Genomic DNA, 20,891 nt, shown 5'->3' on the forward strand with positions numbered 1-20,891 from the left:
GGGAGACCTTGAGTCGCAGGAGCTGAGGGAGACCAGCCACGGGGCCTCTTGCCCACCGTCAGCACCGCCCGTGACTATGGAGCTCTAAACCAGAGACAAGCTGAATGCCGTCGGAGTGCCTCGGTGAATGGCTGCACTCGGCAGGGAGCGCCGAGGGCCAAGGCCGCCCTGGGAGTGCCCTCCCAGCGCCCAGGACGCTGGCAGGCCGTGGCTTGGGCTCTGGCCAAGGGGAGCCCACCTGATCTCCATGAGGGGAGGGGTTGTCATTTGCAGGGCGCTGCACAGACTTCCCAGTTTGTCTCTGGGGGACACGGTCTCCCCGGCCTCACCCAGGCCTGCCAATGTCCCCTGGGGCTTGCCCGGTTCCCCTGGGGACCCACGGAATGGTGGGCAGGCAGCGTACAGGTGTGACACATCTTTGTTGAATCTAGATCTTTCTTTCAAATGGAAAAATGTTATGCAACCAAGCGCTGTGTGGACAGAGCAGGGCTGCCTGACACGGTGGGCCTGGGGCTGGGGGCGGGTGAGCAGGAAGGTGAGGGAGGACGGCTGGACGTCAGCGCGGTCCGGCTGCCATCTGCTGAAGGAAGGAGGACTGCCTGGTGGCAGGTTCTTGGGTGCTGGGCTCTGGGTCATTCTTAAGATCCTCAAAAGCTCCAGGAGAGGAGGGAGAAGTCAGAGGTGCCCCCTGTGGTCCGTCTGCCCACAGCCCCGCCCTGACAGGGCAGCGCCCTCGTTCCCACCTGGGGTGCAGGGGGCAGGTTGGCACCCAGACCCCACCTCCTGGGCCTTCCGGGCCTGGGTGCTCCCCTTCCCCACCCCCTCTCAGCCCCGCGTGACCATCTGGGACACGGCCTGGGGGTGGTGGCAGATGGTATAACCTGTGTGACAACCAGGAGCACGCTGGCCGGTGGAAGGGGGCTCGGACCCGCTCCTGACCCCTGAGGCCTCGCCCCCTCGCCGCCTTTCCTCTTGCCAGTGGCCCTCGAGCTCCAGCTGCAGTGGCGAGGCAGGCGCCGGGCGGGCGGGTGAGCTCAGGGCGCTCAGGCGGGGCAGGCCCGGGGTCCCCGAGCCCGGCCCCCGCTCACCCACGAAGAGCGCTGCCCAGGTCTCGATGTGCCGACAGCGGCTGTGCAGGCAGCCGAGGGCCTGTGCCAAGGGGACGCTGAGCCCCTCCTGGCTGTGGCTCATCTGGGGAGCACGCCTGTCACTCGCTGGGGCCAGAGGGCTGGGCCCGCACAGAGCATGGACCGGAGCCCCAGCCCCGGGGAGCCCGGCTCCTGGCCCCCCTCCCCTCCCCTGCCCCGCTGCGGCCCCGAACCAGGCAGCTCCAGAGGAAGTGGCTGGCGCCGAGCTCACCCCCCAGGCCAGCATGCAGGAGAGGGCGTGCCGCAGCCGCACCGCGGTGGAAGGCGAGCTTGGCCTGCTGGGGGGACCGCAGGGGAGGGCCCGGGCTGCGGTAGGGTCTGAGGAAGCCGCAGCGTGGGCGCAGCCCCTCCTGGGCTCCTTCCCGCTGCCTGTGAGGCTGCGCTCAGCCCGCCCACCTCCCTGGCCGTGGCACCAGGCCCCGCTTAGCCCCTATTGGCTTGGACACTGGCCGCTACTGTCCATCTCCCGGGCCTCTGGGAGCTCCAGGAAGGCCAAGCTGCGTCTTAGTGGCCTGGCGTGGGGCACGGGCTGGTACACAGTAGGGCTCAGCCCATAGCTCAGCAAGTGCAACGAACAACCTGAGCCCCGACTGCAGGCCAGGCGCTGGGGACACAGCAGTGAGCAGGACAGACAGCGTCCTGGCCACAGATGGCACGGCCACGTGTTTGCACGTGTGTGTGAGTGCACGTGTGTGCACATGGGGAGGGGCAGGGAAACCAAGGAGGGGGCCAAACCTGCTGCCCCAGGGAGCACCCCCTGCCATCTACAGACCCCCGGCCCCCTGCCCCCTGCCACCCGTGGGTCCCCAGCCCCGCCAAGGCGAAGGCCCATCGGGAGGCACTGACCGTGACGATGGCCCGGCAGCTGTCCTTCAGGTGCAGGAGCAGGGCCACCATGCTCTGGTGCACCTGGGTTCTCAGGCCACTTAGCTTTCTGCCTGTCATTGATGCCACCAGCTCCCCGAACAGTGCCATGGCCGTTGCCTGGACTCCATCCCTCTCCTGCAAGGCAGAGGCTCAGGGCCAGAGCCAGACCTGCCTGGGGCTCCTGACCCTCCGCTCCGTGGTGGGGACGGGGCTCAGTCCCCTCAGCGGGACCCTTTCACCTGGGCTCAGGGCTCTCAGGGACAGGGCTCCCGGGGAGGGTCACAGGCCATCCTCAGGGACCTAAAATCGTTTCTCTCTCATGCTCACAATCACATCCTGACAACCCGAGTGTCATGAATGCAGCTGGGGGGGGCGGGGCTTATCCCTCTAATTTCCCAGTGAAGGAAAATCTGCCATTGCAAACGTGCTGATAGGTCAGGAAGGTGAGGACAGGTGGGTTGGAGAGACTGGATGTCGGCGCTAGTTCAGCCCCATGGAGAGGGGCGAGCGCCACCTGGTGGCCTCCAGGCTGGCCCACCTGCGCCGGTGCACACCCAGGGAGCTGCCCTGGACCTCCACCTCCCTGCCCCAGCTGGACCGTGGCCTGGGGTCCTCCCCGCCTTCGAGGAAGGGAGCGGGGGAGGCACAGGAAGGGCACGAGATGGGGGCACTCGCCCCTCCCTGGGCGCACTCACGTCGTCGGAGAAGGAGTGGGCGTTGATGGCGATGCCAAGGCTCTGGGCCTTTGTGCTGTGTGCGCCCAGGCGGTGTAGCACGTCCGTCACGGTGCCCATGACGCGCACCACCACCGGCTCGCTGCTGTGGAAGAAGCCCGTCGAGGAAGGGCGGCAGCAGTCCACGGAGCAGGCGTCCCTCGGGGAGGTGGGGCCAGTGGGCAGTGGGACCCCTGCCTCTGCACACACCCCGCACCCCAGCCCTGCCGGGTAGACCCAGAGCCAACACAGACTCTGCCCTTCCCAGACCCCCATCCAGGCCTGGGCACCTGCACTGTTCCCTGCACCCTGCTGGATCCCGCCCTGGCTCTGCCCAGGAGGGAAATGAGCTCCGAGCCCTGGTTTGTCCTCTGGGAGCTGTGGACAGACTGCGGACAGACTTCTCGCCTCTGAGCCACTGGGGGTCCTCCTGGGGTTAGGGGAGCATTAGCCCCGGGCTAGTTGGCTCCCAGGTCCTTCCTGTCCGGCCCCGTGCTGGCCAGAGGGCCCCCACCAAGTCCTGGAGACCACCCTTCCCTTCCTCCGCCCCACCCTGCCTTTACCCCCATTCCTGGCCTCTCCATGGGTCAGAGAGGGCCTGGGGGGCTGGAGGAGACAAATTTGGTCAGGTGGGCACACACTGAGGTCGCTGGCGACTCACATCCTGGGGAGCTGGGTGCACCAGTGGTGGCTTCTATGTTGCAATGACCATTTCCCATGTTTACGTTACTTTAAAAGAAAAAGCTAAGTTCATTTTCAGCCCATTCTTTCTGCTCCTCTTGTGGGCAGGATGCTCATGAATTGTCTGGATGGACATGTCAGAAAGGGACACGTCAGCAAATGGATGTTTCCCACCATCAAGCCCCTTATCAATGACTTGTGCAAACTAGGCTGATTTTACAACCTTTAAGCAAATTTTAGGCAACTTCATTGGCTTCCTCAGCTGTGTTTAGTTTTACAGTATTAAATTCATTTCAGTGACACACACTTTCTGAGCACCAGCTGGGTGAAGCCAGGGTGCTGAGACCCAGGTCTGGCAGTGGACTGGACAGGCAGAATGGATTCTAACGGGAAGGACCCAAAGTTAAACACACAACATGGCGTGTGTCAGTCAGTGACGAATGGTATGATACAGCAGGGCAGGGGTGGGACCGACTGGGGTGGAGGTACCAGCAGAGGTGGTGGTTATGAAGGGTTTTAAAAAATTATTTTATTTTATTTATTTATTTATTTATTGGCTGTGCTGCACAGCATGTGGGATCTTAGATCCCCGACCAGAGATCGAAGCCTTGCCCCCTGTATTGAAAAGCGGATTCGTAACCAATGGACCACGAGGGAAGTCCCTAAAGTTTTAATTTTAAGTAGGATCAGAGCATTTGTTACTGAGAAGGTGAGAGCTGAGCAAATTCTTACAAAGAGGTGCTGGAAGAGCTTTCCAGCAGAAGGAGCAGCAAGTGCAAAGGCCCTGAGGCAGGAGCACGCCTGGGTGTTTGTGGGGTTTGTTGATTGGCTGAACGACCTTACTGTTTGGGGCTGGAGCAACTGGACGGGTGGAGCCTCCATCACCTGAGATGGGGGCTGCAGGAGGAGCCTGTTTGGGGTGAGGGGTCCGTTGTGCACAGGTTGAGTTTGAGGTGCTGCTAGAATCCAAGCAGTTTGAGGGTCGAGGCTGGAGTTCAGGTCCGCGTTTGGGATACAGGTTTGGGAGCAATTGGCCTATAGGCGGTACATAAAGATTGGAGGATACCACCAAGGGAGCAAGTGTAGACCAAGGAGAACGGCGGGAAGGGGTCCAAGAACAGGAGGAAGAACCGGTGAAGGTGACACGGCACCACCTTCGACGTGGGAGGAAAACCAAGTGAGGGAGGGGTCCTGGGGCCAAGCGGACGGAAAGGTCACCCAGTCACGTGTGCTGACGGGTCCACTGTGGGGAGGTCACAGGTGACCTGAAAGGGAATGGTTTCAGGTCAGCTGTGGGTGGGAGGCGTGCTAACTGGAGTGTGTCTGCCTTCCTTCGATGGCTACATTTGCAGCGTTTTCAGTTGAATTATTTCATTAATATGTAGGCATGACATTGGTAGCATCTTCTAAAAGCAAAATAGAATTTCTAACAAGGACAGACATGGCTGGGCGCCGGTCCTGAAAGCAGCATGCAGATTTTCCATGTGATTGTCCCGTGACTGTCGAGTAGCTTTTAACCTAGTTGTCTGGATCCCCTCCCCCGACGTGAGCAGTGGGATTGGTGGAGGGGGCCCTCCTTCCGCCTGCCGAGCTGGCCCCCTGTTCCCTGGTAAGAGGACCCCTTTGTGGCAGGGGTGGACTTCCCTGGCCTCCTCGCGTGACCACTGGAGCAGGAGTGAGTGATCAACTTGCAGGTCGCGCCTCAAGGGGCAGGGTGTGCCTGCTGGCTGGAGTGGGCATGGTGGTGGCCGCCCAGGCCCTGCAGAGGAGGGCAGCACCCAGAATGGAGCACAGCAAACGAGGAGCCTGCTCCCCTGGGGCGTGCAGAGCAGGACAGCCACAGCGGCGGGAGAGAAAGGCACTTCTACCGTGTGTAAGCGGTCGGTTTGGGTCTTTTGCGTGTAGCTACTCTCCGGTCTCCCAGTGCACACACCGGCACCCAGTTAGTGCGATTTGTGTTTGACGGTAGACAGAAGTGGACAGTCCTGCGGGGCCGTTTGTTCTCATGGGCCCCAGCGGAGGGGGCCTCTCTGGCGTCTAGGGCAGCGACCGCGGCCCCTCCGTCAGCCCTGGGGCCCGCTCCATCCCTGCCCCGTTCAACGTGTCCCCACAGAAGCAGGTCTCCTTGGCCGAGGGGCTCAGGGTGTGTTGTCTCCCCCAGCCCTGCTGCGGCTGCACCCCCCCTCGGGAACCATCCACCTTCCCTAGCCCTGGCCGTCCTGGTCTGGTAGCCCCCTCTGCTCTGTCTTCTTTGTTCCTGCAGGTCCACACTCAGTGCGGAGTAGAGAGGAAGCACATAGACACTTCCTACTGATTGCCTGTCTGGGAGAACACCTGGGGACAGGTGTCTGGATGGCTGACCACTGACAGAATGAATGAATGAGTGACAAAGCAAATGTGAATAACTGATTGAGTGAAGTGAATGAATGAAAGAAATAATAAAAGAATGACTCATAAACGAAGGACCCAAGGAACAAGTGGGTGGGTGGATGGATGGATGGACGGATGGATGGAGGGATGAATGGCTGACTTTATGAATGGATGAGTGGGTGGATGGATGGATGGAGGGATGGAGGGATGAATGGCTGACTTTATGAATGGATGAGTGGGTAGGTAGGTGGATGAGCTGGGGGGCTGTAGATGGAACGGCCAGACCCCCTAAGGCAGCATTGCAGGCCTTCCCTTCTGCCTCTTTGGCAATGTTCCAGCTGTTCATTCATTATGGGATGTGGGTTGCACGGTGATGGGGGCAATCGGGAGGGGGTGAAGCTGAGTCTGCAATGACCGGGGGTACCCGCCCATACGATTCTCAGGGGAGGCTCCTGTCTGCGGGCCAGCCTTGGGGTGCCACCTGGGGGGCTCCTCCTAGGTGCTTGGAGGTCTGCAGGAGCGCCCGCCTATTCCCGGGTGTGGTGGAGGCAGCGTCCTTCGGGAGTAGATGCCGCACCCCTCCCGCGGCCCCGCCAAGAGGCCGTCACCAGCGCCATTCTGCAAGTGAGGAAACCGAGCCCCAGCAAGGTGATTTTGTGTCCCTAGAGCCGGGATTCCAACCCAGGGGGCCTTGTCTGCACCCCGCACACCTGGCCGCTCTGGGGGTTGCTCCAGCCACGGCTCCCCTCACCCTCTTACCTTCTCTGGGTGGAAGAGGATGTTTCCCAGGACCTACAGGCTCAGCACGCAGACCTCAGGGCTGGGGTCCCTGAGGCTTTGGGCCAGCATGGTCAGGGCGGCCTGTTTGGGGAGCACCTCCAGCAGGGCAGGGCTGTAGAGGAACTGGGTGGCCCCCGGGGCAGGCGGGGCAGTCCTGGCATCCTCTCCTAGGGGCCTTCATCTGTGTCTGGGAGCAGGGCTGTAGGACCAGGGCCTGGCAGGTGGTTTGGAGAGCGTGGCTGACCTGCTCCCTCCGGGTATCTTGCTTAATGGGTATTTGAAACCCACCTCCAAGCTGGTTCGATCCTTCAGTGTATAGCTGGGGAGACTGAGGCCCAGAGGGGGAAAGGTCCTTGTCTGAGGTCACACAGTGAGGCTGGGAGCAGCGTACATCAGCAGCCTGGCTCGTGGGGCGCTTGGGGACAAAGCCCCGTGGAGGGAGGCCCAGACGTTCCTCACGCGGGGTGGGGTGGGAGAAGCACAGGCTTTGATTGGGGTCTCCTTCTACTCTTTCACTGCCCTTTTGGCTTCACGGTCCCAGGGGTGGGACCTCGAGTCAACAGGGAGCAGGGTGCGTGGAAAGACAGTCCCCCCAGGCTTCAGGCTGAGGGGGCGCTGGGAGGTGCGGACCCAGACAGAAGCCCCCGCCCGCAGGCCCCAAGGAGCTGGAAGCGGGAAGGGGGGGTGTGAGGAGTTTGTCGGGCAGGTGAGGTCCTGGTGTGGTTCTGGCGGCGGCTGAGGCAGCCGGACGAGGGGCTCAGGCTGTCTCTGAGGGGCTCCCCTCGCCACACGCAGGTCCCCGTGAGGATGACGATGGCTGCCCTCCTCCCCCGCTGCTCCTGGCTCTGCAGGCTGGGTAGCAGCTGGGTGATCAGCGCCGTGACTTGCTTGCAGCGGCTCTGCACCATGGCCCTGGGCACAGGCGAAGGGCAGGGGCAGGGCGTGGGCTTGCGGACACAGCCCCGTGTCCCCCTCCCCACACACCCCAACCCAGGGGCCAGAGGTGTTGCTGAGCGTGGGTGGGCACATCTCTCTTCGACCGTTTCCTGCTCCCTTTGCACCCACTGGCCGCCCACTGGCTGCCAGGCCCGGGCTGAGCATGGGATGGACAGGGGAGCAGATTTGGCCCTTGTCCCCTAGGAGGCCTCAGGCCGCGGAAGGGGCCGGGGGAAGACGCCTGCATCCTAGGCTTCCAGCGTGTGCACGTGAGACGGGGGTGGGGCGCCCGTGCTTTCCGTGCCCTGCGTGCACACGCGTGAGTCCGTGGGGCTGTGCTCGCAGGCAGGCCCTGGAGGTACGGAAGTCCACAGCCTAGCCTTCTGGGCAGGGGTGACCCGCGCAGTGTCCTTCCCCTGGCCCCACCCTGCCCCTACCTGGCGAGGAGGCCCATGCCCTGCGGGTCGGTGTGGGTGGTGGCGAAGAGTCCCAGGCTCCCTGCAGCTCCAGGTGGGCGAAGTCCTGCCAGTGCCCGGTGGCGGGCAGCAGGCTCTTCAGCGCCTCCAGCGACGTGCTGCGGCAGCACAGAGGGGTCCCCAGCCAGCCTCGCCCTTGGGGAGGGTGCCCAGCCGTCGCAGGTGGAAAGGTGCCTTGTGGTTCCCGTCTGCACTCAGGGCCCGGCAGCACTGGGGCCTCCCGGGGGCATCTCGTTCCCGGCCTCCTTCAACAGAGATGTCGGGGCGTGGGATGGGTGTGCGCCCGGTGGCGGAGCTGGAGACTGGAGGGGGCCTCCTGGGAGGGGCGGGTCCAGGGGGAAGCTCGAGACAGGTTTGGCACATGGTCAGTGTGAGGTGCCCACAGCTGGCTTTCCAGGGCTGGGGCTGAGGGGACAGGGCTGGAGAGAGAGCTAGGGGACACCGGGGACAGGTGGCTTCCCCAGTTGCAGGGTGGAAGGGGCCCCAGCAGAGCCTCGATGGACCCTGCCGTTTAAAAGTAGAGCTGAGAATGCAGAGGGGTCCCGGCAGGGCAGGAGGACCGTGGGGGTGTGTGTCACGGGGGCCCAGAGGAGGGTCCACCTGCAGCTCCTGAGGATGCGGGGAAACCAGGTCCACCGGCCGCGTGCTTGTGTGGACTCAAGAAAGAAAGCTGGACCCGGAGCACGGCGGGACGGGGTGCGGGTCAGGGACCGTGCTGCCCGTGCCCCGTCCGGGTCACACAGCCTGGCCAGGCGCCGCGGGCTCCAGACCTGCACGGTGGTGTCGAGCCATGGGCTCTGGGCTGCCCCGGGCCCTGCAGGCAGTGCACGGGCGGAGGGCCCGGGAATGGCCCGGTGGCCTGTCTCCCTGCTTAGCCACCCCGCGCCTGGTGGTGTCACCTGGACGTGTAAGCGCCCCCAGAGTGAGGCTGTCAGCTTGGACCAGGCACAGCTCTGATCAGATTTGCAAATCCAAATGAGAAGGGATGAAATGCCCTCTGTGAAAGTCCCCAGTGGGGCCGACTCAAATGTCAGCTGGCCTGTCATCTTGGCCCAAAGCCGTGCCGCTAAAAAGAGGCTGCGTTTTCCGGGTCACTGGCCTCAGCCAGAGTGATGCCGGTTGCAGGAGAAGGCGGCTTCGGGCACACTGGCATTTCGTCTGCTCTGTGATGACTCTCGGAAGCTTCTGGTCCTGGGGCACGTTGGGCATCTCCTCTCACGGTCGCTGTGTCCCCGCACCACAGCAGGGCTTCTGGAAAGATGGCATTTGGCTGATGTGGGCATTCTTGGGACTCCCTTGCTGACTCTCGGGGTGAACAGCATCACTTGTGGGGCCGTAAAGCCTAAGACCATCCCCAGCCCAGGACCCCGGGCAATGCACAGGGACTCTTGTTGCCTGAAATCCATGCAGCTCCTTGACCGACAGAAGACGGAGGCCCTCGGGTCCGAGCCCGGCCATGCAGGACTCCCCTCCCTTCCTCCTGGGGTGAAGCCGTGCTCTCCTTCAGCCTCACCCCAGGGATGCCTGGCGCAGAGCGACTCTGAAGGTGAGGGAGGGCGGGAGGGCGGGCTGCAGGGGTGCAGGGAGCCTGCGGGGTTCACACAGGGCTAGGGCTTCCTGTGCACCAGTGCCACGGGACACGGACCGCTGTTGTCCCGGGGGGATGAGGAGATGGAGCGTGGCCCTTTCCTTCCCTCCTGGTGTCCCCCAACTGACGTGAGCTGCAGGAGGCGGCTCTGTCTTCTCATCTTTGTACGTCGCCCCAGTGCCGACCGGATACTGTCATTTCCGCCGCACGGAGCCCCCTGTAGCGCCCCACTGCTCTGGGGCTGAGCCGTGGGGTCACCTCCTTCCTGTCCCTTCCTCTTTGGGGTACCCCTGCCTGGAAGGCTCTCTGCCCTCCTTTCCCCACCCAGTGAGCTCTAACCATCATTCAGGTCTGTCCTCAGAGGCCTCAGAGGCCTCTCCTTCAGCCTCACCCCAGGGATGCCTGGCGCAGAGCGACTCTGAAGGTGAGGGAGGGCGGGAGGGCGGGCTGCAGGGGTGCAGGGAGCCTGCGGGGTTCACACAGGGCTAGGGCTTCCTGTGCACCAGTGCCACGGGACACGGACCGCTGTTGTCCCGGGGGGATGAGGAGATGGAGCGTGGCCCTTTCCTTCCCTCCTGGTGTCCCCCAACTGACGTGAGCTGCAGGAGGCGGCTCTGTCTTCTCATCTTTGTACGTCGCCCCAGTGCCGACCGGATACTGTCATTTCCGCCGCACGGAGCCCCCTGTAGCGCCCCACTGCTCTGGGGCTGAGCCGTGGGGTCACCTCCTTCCTGTCCCTTCCTCTTTGGGGTACCCCTGCCTGGAAGGCTCTCTGCCCTCCTTTCCCCACCCAGTGAGCTCTAACCATCATTCAGGTCTGTCCTCAGAGGCCGGGTCCTCAGGGAACCGCATGCAGGGGGCGCACCCCAAGGTCATCCTTTGCAGAGGCTGTGCCTCTCCTTCAGGGCACTCTCCAGGGTGTGTCATGCATCACCGGGCTGTCACTTGACCCCACCTGCATTTCCATGGGGCTGAGCTCCTGAGTGCAGGGATGGCTCTCTGGTGACTGAGCACGGTCTGTGACACAGCAAACGCCATCCGTATTCATGAAATAACGAGAGCAGGACACACAGGACGCTTAGCAAGTGTGGGCCAAAGAGTACATAAGCCGTTAGTCCTTTCCCTCCTCTTTTCGACCAAGAGCTGTGGGGAGCACAGAGTGGGAGGGGGACCGAGGCTGAGGCCAGGGGCCAGGGAAGGAGGCAGGTCCGAGCAGGGCCGTGGGGACTCCAGACCAGGGCAGAGCACCAACCTTCCCGTCTGTCCCTTCCTGCTCAGGAATCCCTGCTCAACCCCTGGGAAGTCACAACCCCCATGGGTCCGAGGAATCAGGAGGTCCTTGGGCCTGAGACCACGGCACCCCAACTGGGCAAATCGAACAGAAGACGTTTGGGCTGGGGTCATGATCTAACCCTTAACTGAGGTCCCAAGTGTTGGTCACTTGCATAGGGTCACCCTAGCATAGAGGCTACCCAGTCCTCTGCGGCGCCTGACCCGCACAACACCTGGGGAGGGACCAACCCCATCGCACAGAAGAAGAAACCAAGACCATGAGATGGAGAGACCAGCTCAGAGTGCTCACAGTGGGGTTAGGAGGAGATCTTAGATCTCAGATCCAGGCCCCAAACAGCATATCATTATTAACTGCTTATTTGTTCCTTGTCGACTGCCAAAACCCAGGACTACGAACAGTGTTTTAAATAAAAGAGCTTTAAATTACACTTAAAGCTTTAAGTCGAAAAGAGGACTAATCAGGAAGTGAGAAACAAAAGGAAGCACCCCCGTGCCACAGTGAGAGATGACTGAACATTAATTTTATGTGAGCTTCCTGGCAGCCAGGGCAAGAAGGAAAATATGTTGGATTAGACCTATAAGTGGATGAAGGGAGTGTCTTTGAAATGAAGAGAAATGAGATGTCCCATTAGAGTTAAAGAGATTCAGCCCATAATGGATGAAACGAGAGGAATGGGAAGTCCTTTGTGGGGCAGGGTGGACATTGCCTGGAGGAGGACCTTGCTGAGAACCAACCAAAGCAGGAAACGTCTCTAAAAGAAGGGGTTTTGTTCACCAGAGATGCAAAGGAAAGGGAGAGTCCCAAGGCAGGGCCGTCCACGCTTGCTCCTTGCCTGGCAGGAAGCCCTGCCAGACCCTCACCTGTTGCTTCCAGGGGCCGGCACAGCTCAGCAGGACGTCAGGAACCTCAGAGGCCCAGGACTGGTCTGACTCTGCCTTGAGACTTGCGTGGCTGCCACAGGTGTCCTGTGCCACCCTCATGCTGCCGGGAGCACCCACAAGACAGTGGGCCTCTCGGTAGTGAGTGCCCAGATCCCTCTTCGGCCCCCGTCCCCCTTGTCGGTACCACCACATCCACCTAGTGTCAGACCTGGGGCCACAGTGACGCGCCTGGGTGGTGCTGCCCTCTGAGGCCCGGGAGCGGCTGCTGACCTCGTCGCTGTCCTTGATGGCTGGCGGACATCACTGCCGATTGGCCTGCTGTGCTCTCGGGCCCCTTGGGGTGGTATCCGCATTGCCGTTGTCCTCTGGGCAAGGGGCCCAGGTCCCATCCCAGCTCCAGGGAAGGTGTGGGAGACAGTCAGAGCCCCACATGCCCCTGGCCAAGGCAGTTGTTTCAGGGGTGGGCCTGTGAACTAAGCTGGGCCAATTAGAGCCAATAGACATGCCCAGGATGGGAGTCTGTCCTGTGGTTGCTGGGGCCTCGCCCTTCTCTTCCGGGAGGACCCGCCCAGAGAAAAGCCAGGACCTGCGAGGTGGGAGGGGGGAGGGCTGAGGCTGCTGGAGCATCTTGACACAGCTGAGCCTGAGCAGAAGGCCCCCTGGTGCTCCCCGTGAGGTGACAGCCATCCTGTTCTCTGGGGGAGCCCTGTGTGAGACAGACATATGTCCCTGCTCCCCGGAGCCCCCATTATATGGGGCACAGATGACAGCTGTAGCTGGGATGGGCTGGGGGAGAACACAGCAGGGAGGGAGGAGGGCTGCTGTTTTAGAGAAGATGGTTGAGAGACCACAGGAGGTGAGGCTACTGGGGGAAGAGCACCCCAGGAAGAGGGCGCAGCAGCTGCAAAGGTCCTGAGGCAGGAGTGTGCTGGGTTTGAGAAACGGCAGGAAGATGCTGAGGCTGGAGCAGAGGGTGTGCATGGATGGTGGGGGCTTGTGGCAGGAACTGAGGTCCTGGAGGAGACAGGCACCCAGCTGAGGAAGGACCAGTGGGCCACTGGAAGGGTTGGGCCCTTCTCAGAGTTAAAGGGGGAGGAAGCAGGGAGGGTTCTGAGCACAGGCGAGGTCTGACCTGACTTAGGGGTGGAGGGCAGTGGGAGGGTGGTAAGGGGGAGAAGGGGAGGCTGGACCTCATGGGGCGGGGGAGGGAAGCTGATGGACCAGGCAGTTCATCATAGCTTTCTCCTAACGCTCCTGTTTCTGGAAGGGGAACTTTTTAACAGTTTATTAGGGAAGATTCATGCATTTTGCATGGTTGATTTGAATAAAAAAGGAACTTGGTGCACATTCGAATTCAGAAGCAATATGAGAGAAGTGACAGTTTTTTTCAGTGAGTGTCTTGGGGAGAGCTGTTAAAACTGACAGCTTGTGTGAAGCTCATCATAATACCAACAAATGAAAGGAGGTCGCCCCGCGGCTTTTAACGTCTCGCTTAATGGATTTCTCCAGATACGCCGCAGTGCAGAGGAAGGCAAGCCCGCCGGCCCGGGCCATGACCCTCCCACAGGGGGCCAGTCCACACCGGTCAGGAGCGGGGTGGGGGGAGGCTGACAACTGTCCAGCGCATCCGAGCGAAAACGTGCCGGGGTCCGGCGCCCTGTGCAAGGGAACCCGGAGGGCGTCTGCCTGCAGGGGCCGAGTGGTGGCTGGGCAGGCATCCCTGCCGTCCTATGGGCTCTAGCTCAGCAATGCACAGACATTCTGTGTGGCTCAGAGGAAGCCTCCTCTCCGGCCTCTGGCCTCCTCACCTGGCCTATTCCCGCTCAGCCTTTAGGGCTCGCCCTACAGTCACTTCCTCCTGGAAGCCTGCCGTGGCTGCTTCCTCCTAAGCCTGGGTTTCCTGGGGTCCAGCTCCCCTGGCACCAACCTGGGTCAACTTAGGGGCCATCACTGGTGTGTGCAGAGCTTTTCAGTGTCCTTGTGCCCATTTTGCACGTGAGGAAACTGAGGACTGGAGACAGGATGTGCTCTGATCAGGGCCCTGCCTCGTAACGGGGAGATGGTGCAGGTCAGGCCTGCCTAGTCCCATGGCCTTTCTGCCTGGTCGGGGGGAAGCATGGCCCTGCAAGACTGGGGGAGGCAGGGGGCACCGGGGCTCTCCAGTGTCAGTGACCATGACGGCCCTCTTGTTTTCTTTGTTTCTTTGGGCCTGAGTGCTGGGTGGAAGGGGCTGGAGGGGCAGGAGGGACCCTGGAATGATGGGGTGTGGGCAGGGAGGGCATAGTTGGGGGGTTTGATGAGCTGCAACCCCCAACTTTCAGAGACACCCCAGGGAGGCTGCCCTTGAGCACTGGGGAGGCCACACCAGTCCCATCTGACCCTGGATGAGTGGGCTCAGAGGACTCTGGGAGATTCCAGAGTGAGGTCACCACCCACCTAGAAGTGGCATCTTTGCAGTGAGAAGGGCCTGAACTCAAATCCCTGCTCTGCCCCGTGCTGACTGGGTGACCTTGGCCAAGTCACTTCACCTCTCCAGGGCAAAGCTGCCTCGAGGGGCTTAGGTGAGATGGTCCCCAGGAGCGAGGGTGCACAGAGGGCCAAGGCTTCTATTCTACTCCCTGTGGGTGTCTGTCACTCAGTTGGCACCTCTGTACTGGGCACCGTCACGGTCAGGCAACGTCCCAGGGTACTGGGCAGAGACAGAACCAGTAAGAATCCTGGGCGTGACCCCCCTGGGGTTTGACTTGGGCAGCAAACAATGGTGCGTCAGACACTACCCCACGTGCATAAAGCAGGGCGGGAGGGGGCATGGCAGGAGGGGGTACGGCAGGAGGATGCATCTGGGCGTCCTCGACTGTAAGCAGGGCAGTCGGGAGGCCTCCGCTAAGAAGGGGGGTGCCTGCGGAGACCTGAGAGCAATGGGAGAGGCTGCAGCTCTGAGATGGTGGTCTGCGTGGCGTGTTCAGGGCCAGTGTGGGCGGCGTGGCCTGAGCAGCGGAGGGCAGGAGGACAGTGAGGTCGCGGGGCAGCCTCACGACTTGTTGGGTGCAGTAAAGGTTTTGACATGGGGGCCACTGGAATGTTTGGAATGGAGAAGAGACGTGATCCGACCTAGTTTTAAAGGGCCACTCTGGCTGCTGGGACGGAGGGGCTGGAAACGGGCCAGGACGCGCAGTGAGAGCTCGTTATGTCCTAACTACGCCTGGGCTTAGGTGATATTTAAACCAGGGGGCTGGAAGTGGCCACCAGGGCAGGGAGTGTAAGTGAAGATGGGGCCTGAGGCTCAGCCCTGTGACCCCTGCGTTAAGAAGCCAGGGGCACAGGAGGAAGCAGCCAGGAGGCTGTGCAGGAGCGGCTGGGCTTGTGGGGGAGGAGCCAGGTGAGGGGGGGCTCCGGAAGCCAAGTCAGGAAAGTGTTCCCAGCCCAGGAATAAGCCCACGCAGACCTGGTCAATTGATTTACAACAAAGGAGCCAAGAACATGCAATGGGGAAAGGACAGTTTCTTCAACAAATGGTGCTGGGAAAACTGGGCAGCCACGTACGAAAGAATGCAACTGGACCTCTATCCTACAGCACACACAAAAATTAACTCGAAATGGATTAAAGACTTGAATGTAAGACCTGAAACCATAAAACTCCTAGAAGAAAACCTAGGTGGTAGCTCCTTGACGTCAGTCTTGGCAATCATTCTTTTGGATCTGACACCGAAAGCAAAGGCAGCAAAAGCAAAAATCAACAAAGCGAGACAACATCAAAGTAAAACGCTTCTGCACAGCAAAGGAAACCATCTACAAAATGAAAAGGCGACCTAGTGAATGGGAGAGAATATTTGCACATCATATTTATGAAAAGGGGTTAATATTCAAAATACTTGAAGCACACACAACTCAATAGCAAACACAAACAAACAAAAACTCCCCACACAATCCGATTAAGAAATGGGCAGAGGATCTGAATAGACATTTTTCTAAGGAAGACACACAGGTGGCCAACAGGTACGTGAAAAGATGCTCAACATCACTCACCATGAGGAAAATGCAAGTCAAAACCACAATGAGGCATCATCTCACACCTATTGTCAAAACGACAAGAACTAACAAGTGTTGAGAAGGATGTGGAGAAAAGGGAACCCTTGTACACTGTTGGCGGGAATGTAAATTGGTGCAGCCGTTATGGAGAACTGTATGAAGATTCATCAAAATACTAAAAAGTGAACCACAACGTGATCCAGCAATCCCTCTTCTGGGAATTTATCTGAAAAATGCGAAAACACTAACTTGAAGAGATATATGCACCCCCACATTCATATCAGCATTATTTACAATTGCCAAGACATGGAAACAACCTAATTACCCATCAGAACATGAATGGATAAAGAAGATGTAGCATATATATATAATGAAATATTATTCAGCCATAAGAAAGAAGGAAATCGTGCCATTTGAGACAACATCGATGGACCTTGAGGGCATTAGGTTTAGTGGAATAGGTCAGACAGAGGAAGATAAATACCACATGATCTTGCTTACATGTGGAATCCAAAATGAAAACAAAACCCAAAGCAAACAAACAAAGACTCAGCTCATATCTACGGAGAACATGCTGGTGGTTGCTAGAGGTGAGCAGGCAGAGGTAAGCAAAATGGTGAAGAGGGTCAAAAGGTACAGACTTCCAGGTATAAAATAAGTTAAGTACCGGGGACGTAATGTACGCACCGCGACCGTAGCTGTTAACGCTGTATGGTATATTTGCAACTTGCTAAGAGAATAGCTCACCACAAGGACAAAGTATCTGTAACTATGAATGATGATGACTGTTAACTAAACTTACTGTGGTGATCATTTCACCCCACCACCCCTCCCCCCAAAAAAGAAATAAGACAGAGAAAGAGTTCCTAGGAGTGAGAGTGGTTGCCATGAAGACACAGAGGAACCTGAAAGCATGTCAGAAAGTGACAGAAGCCAACCTGAAAAGGCTACGTATGGTATGATTCCAGCTCTGTGACATTCTGAAAAAGGGAAAACCATGTAGACAGTCAAAAGATCAGTGGTTGCCAGGGGTTTAGTGGGAGGGAGGGATGAATAGGCAGCGCACAGGGGGTTGGGGGGCAGTGAAACTAACCTGTATGATGCTGTAATAGTGAATGCTTGTCACTCACTGTACATGTGTCCAAATCCCTAGCATGTACACCCCCAAGAGCACACTGTAATGTAAACTATAGACTTTAGTTAATAATAATATATCAATATTGGCTCATCAATTGTAGCAAACATACCACACTAAGGCAAGATGTTACCAAGAAAGGAGCCTGGCAGGGGAGGGAAGTACATGGAACTTTGCACTTTCTGCTTAATTTTTCTGCAAACCTAAAACAGCTCCAAAAAAAGAAAAGTCTATTTAAAAAAATGGAAAGAGACATACAATGCAATACTAAGGAAAGGAAAACGGGTGTTACTAGATTTAGATTAGAATAGACAATCAAGATCGAAAAATCTACATTAATATCAGGGTGGTGGAAAAAGGTCTCCAAAGACTACAGGCAGCATGATACTCTTTATATAAAATTATTGAAACTATAAAATGTTTTTAAGAATATGTTTAGATGCAATCTCACTATATAAAAAGAAAGCAAAAAAATGAGAGTGGATGAGCCAGGGGGATGGAAGCAGTGACGGTGGGCAGCCCTGTCCTTAGATGTAGTTCATAACTAGGGCCCTGGCTTTTGTACGGGTGACAGCTTCACAAGTGTGCATTCGATTACTGAGAAGAATCCTTGCTCTAAGTAAAGAACTAAATTAAAGCAGGCCGTGCATAGAGCCGTGATGGACGAGTGTGACAAAGCCAGGATTATTCCTAGTCCAGCTTTGAGGGCCAGGGCAGTAAAAGCAGTTGCCCGAGGGTGAAAGAGGAAAAAGAGAAAACGAGGAAGCTGGGCAATGATTCTAAAAGTTATGTAGAAATGCAAAGGGCCAAGAATGGCCAAGACAGTCTTGCGGAAGGAGGAGGGGGAGGCCTTTCTGGATCAGGGGAGGTGAATTAATATAAAGTTGTAGGAATGAGAACCTTGGGTGTTGGCCTAGGCACAGACAAGCAGAGCAGTGCCGAGCAGGGAGAGCCCAAAGGCAGGTCCTTAGCACACAGCTCTTTTTTTTTTAAAAAATGTATTTATTATTTTATATTTATCTTTGGTTGCATTGGGTCTTTGTTGCTGCGTGTGGGCTTTCTCCAGTTGTGGCTCGTGGGCTCAGTAGTTGTGGCACGTGGACTTAGTTGCTCTGCGGCATGTGGGATCTTCCCGGACCAGGGCTCGAACCCATGTCTCCTGCATCGGCAGGCGAATTCTTAACCACTGCGCCACCAGGGAAGTCCCTCAGCACACAACCCTTGGCTGCAGGGAGCAAGCACCCAGAGCTGCAGGAACAGGGTGGGGAACTCGATAAAGGATGCTGGACGTTTAGAAGAAACTGGAGCCCGATTAGCACCTCCATGATGTGGGTGGTTGGAGGGTGAATGAGAAAGGCAAACTCTAGGATTTTTATAAGGTAATGTCTGAGAATGAATGATGGAACTTGGAACTCCTTTTCATCAAAGGACCTAGTAAGGGAGCGAAAGGAAAGCTGCAAAGTGGAAGAAGATATTTAACATAGAATCAGCTGAGACCTTGTATCCAGATTACTGTACATAAAGAATTCCTAGAAATCGATAAGAAAAAGAGGGACGACCCAACAGAAAAATGTGCAGGATACCTGAACAGGCATCACCAAAGACGCCGTTCCAATGGCCAAAAAGGGCATGAAAAGATGTACAACCTCCTTATTTAATCAGCAGAGTGAAAATTAACATGGAAATATGATTAATACTACCCACAAGATTGGCTGAAATTTTGATGGTTGACTAGAAAGTTGATGTTACGTGTTCGTGAGGAGGTAGAGCAACAGGAACTCTTCAAAAAATACTGTGGGAATGAGAGGTGGGTTAAGTACTTTAGAAACATTTTGCCTCATATGTTAGTGTTGGCGCCATGCCTACACTATGGAAATTGAATGCAGATGTGCCTCAGAGCACATGTATGACCAAATTCACAGCAGCGTGAACCACAGACCTAAACCCAAATGTCCATCCATAGTAAGAAGGGTACCTGGTGTTCATAGGACGGGATCCTACACAGCCACCAAAATGAATGAACTCCAGCTATATGGAGCATATCGGGAGGAGGCTTAAGCACAAGATGTTGAGGGAAAAAGCCAGATAATGAAGGAATACTGGAAGGGCTCATATCGCACCATTCTGTTTATATTTTAGGACACGCCACCATTATTTCACGCACTACTAAGAAAGAAAAGGTATCCAAGATGGGAGTCTAATAGGGGCCCCACCAAAAAGGTTGGACCCCAAGGGCTGTGTGTACAGTGTCAATGTGATAAAGCAAAACAAAAGGAAATAAAACCCCTGCCTTGCAGAAAGAACAGCGAGAAAACCGGTGTCACTGAGCACACTGTGGGGGAGGAGGATGGCGCTCCTGAGAATACAAACCACAAAACCCACTTTGGGGTCTGAATAGCACCACCCTTGTGCCCCCCACCAAACACCCTCCAGCAGAGACTTTTAAACTTGAAGCGGTCTCAGGATAAGAGTGCCCCCCGGGGGACTGAGAACCCTACATCATTCCAGGTGTGAGGCACCATCAATATAAAATGTGCTCCCACTTCATAGATGTTGATGTGTGAAAAATGTGCTTCTTAGAACTGAGGAAATAAGGTATAAATTCCAATACAGATAAAACTGAACTATAGACCTGGGCAGCTGAGGACAACGGTGGCTGCCTGGGTCCCCCCCCCCCCGCCCACCTCTCAAAATTTCCTTGAAAAACAACACAGCAGGAAGAAGAGAAAATTAAACCACACAATGTGACCTCAGAGAACACCCAGACTTCAACACAGTACAAGCAGAAGAGAGCTCTGCCAGCCCCGGCCTGCAGTCTCTCACACTCCCACCCCACCCCTGTTCCACCATGAGGCTCTGTGGCAGATAAAAGGAGGATGAGAGAAACTATGGAGAGGGGAGGAGACAGGACTTGGCAACAGGGCTCAGAATTGATCTAAATCACCTTCAGGAAGACAAAGTCCATCTTAAGTCTGAAAATATGAAACAATAAAGAAGAAAGACACCAGCTAAACCAGAGCACTGACCACAAGAAAGGGACTGAAAAGAATGTTCATTTGAAGGGCGGCATTCAACACACACAGCTTTGGGGAGAAAAAAAGGGCAAAAAAGAAAGAAGTACCCTTTGAAATTGGTTGGTGAAAGGTAATGGCACAAAAAGGAAAAATTTAAGGTCCTACAAGAGAAAAAGGACACCCCATACTGGAGGATACATAATCCTTTCACCTACCACCAAAACTAAAAATCTGCTAAGTTACCTGGACTTTGGTATACTGACAGAAGAGGGTGCCATTGAACTTGAAATTCTACAAAACAGTCTAATAGTGTTGCATATAAACAGGAGAAAAATTAATAGACCCATAGAGTTACTGCAAAAACCCCTGGAAAACAAAAGCACACATCCAGGGCTTCCCTGGTGGCTCAGTGGTTGAGAGTCCGCCTGCTGATGCAGTGGACACGGGTTCGTGCCCCAGTCCGGGAAGATCCCACATGCCGTGGAGCTGCTGGGCCCGTGAGCCAGGGCCGCTGAGCCTGCGCGTCCAGAGCCTGTGCTCCCCAACGGGAGAGGCCATAACAGTGAGAGGCCCGCGTACCGCAAAAAAAAAAAAAAAGCACACATCCAATGAGAAAATTCCTCCCCTGAAAAACAACCATGATTCAGATAAAAGTGTAAGACAGCACCCCACATGCAGGCCAATATACTCAAGCAAGCCTTTAAAGATATGAAAAACCACCTTGAATTATAAATGCAAAAAGGACCAAAAAAAAAAAAGCCTCTAATAAGAAAGGAAAAGAGAGTTGATTGAATTCAGAAGTGAAAAAAAGAATTCAAGGTGCTCAAGAGAGAGAAGACTCAAATGAAAACTAGAAAGGGGCATTGAGGAAAAGTAGAAAGACCACCAAGAGAATAAAGATGAAATTAAGAGACGTAAAAAGGGTCACAGAGAAAGTAGGAGAAATGAAAGACAGGCAAGGAAAGACTAGCATTTGAAT

General features: G+C 56.7%; 1 protein-coding gene across 1 annotated transcript in view; it reads right to left on the reverse strand.

Annotated features, from left to right (window-relative positions):
* Window positions 1-556: 556 nt before the first annotated feature.
* The window catches only part of LOC132507987 (maestro heat-like repeat family member 5), a 39,758-nt gene continuing 19,423 nt past the window's right edge, over window positions 557-20,891 (reverse strand). The window contains 11 exon segments of the mRNA XM_060127746.1: window positions 557-654; window positions 807-881; window positions 1,089-1,214; window positions 1,605-1,752; window positions 1,995-2,150; window positions 2,711-2,848; window positions 2,850-2,888; window positions 6,539-6,682; window positions 7,351-7,471; window positions 7,933-7,984; window positions 7,987-8,069. Of these exon segments, the coding sequence (XP_059983729.1) occupies window positions 557-654; window positions 807-881; window positions 1,089-1,214; window positions 1,605-1,752; window positions 1,995-2,150; window positions 2,711-2,848; window positions 2,850-2,888; window positions 6,539-6,682; window positions 7,351-7,471; window positions 7,933-7,984; window positions 7,987-8,069 (1,180 nt within the window).

Source organism: Lagenorhynchus albirostris, chromosome 17 (genome assembly GCF_949774975.1).
Source record: "Lagenorhynchus albirostris chromosome 17, mLagAlb1.1, whole genome shotgun sequence".
Lineage (NCBI taxonomy): Eukaryota > Metazoa > Chordata > Mammalia > Artiodactyla > Delphinidae > Lagenorhynchus > Lagenorhynchus albirostris.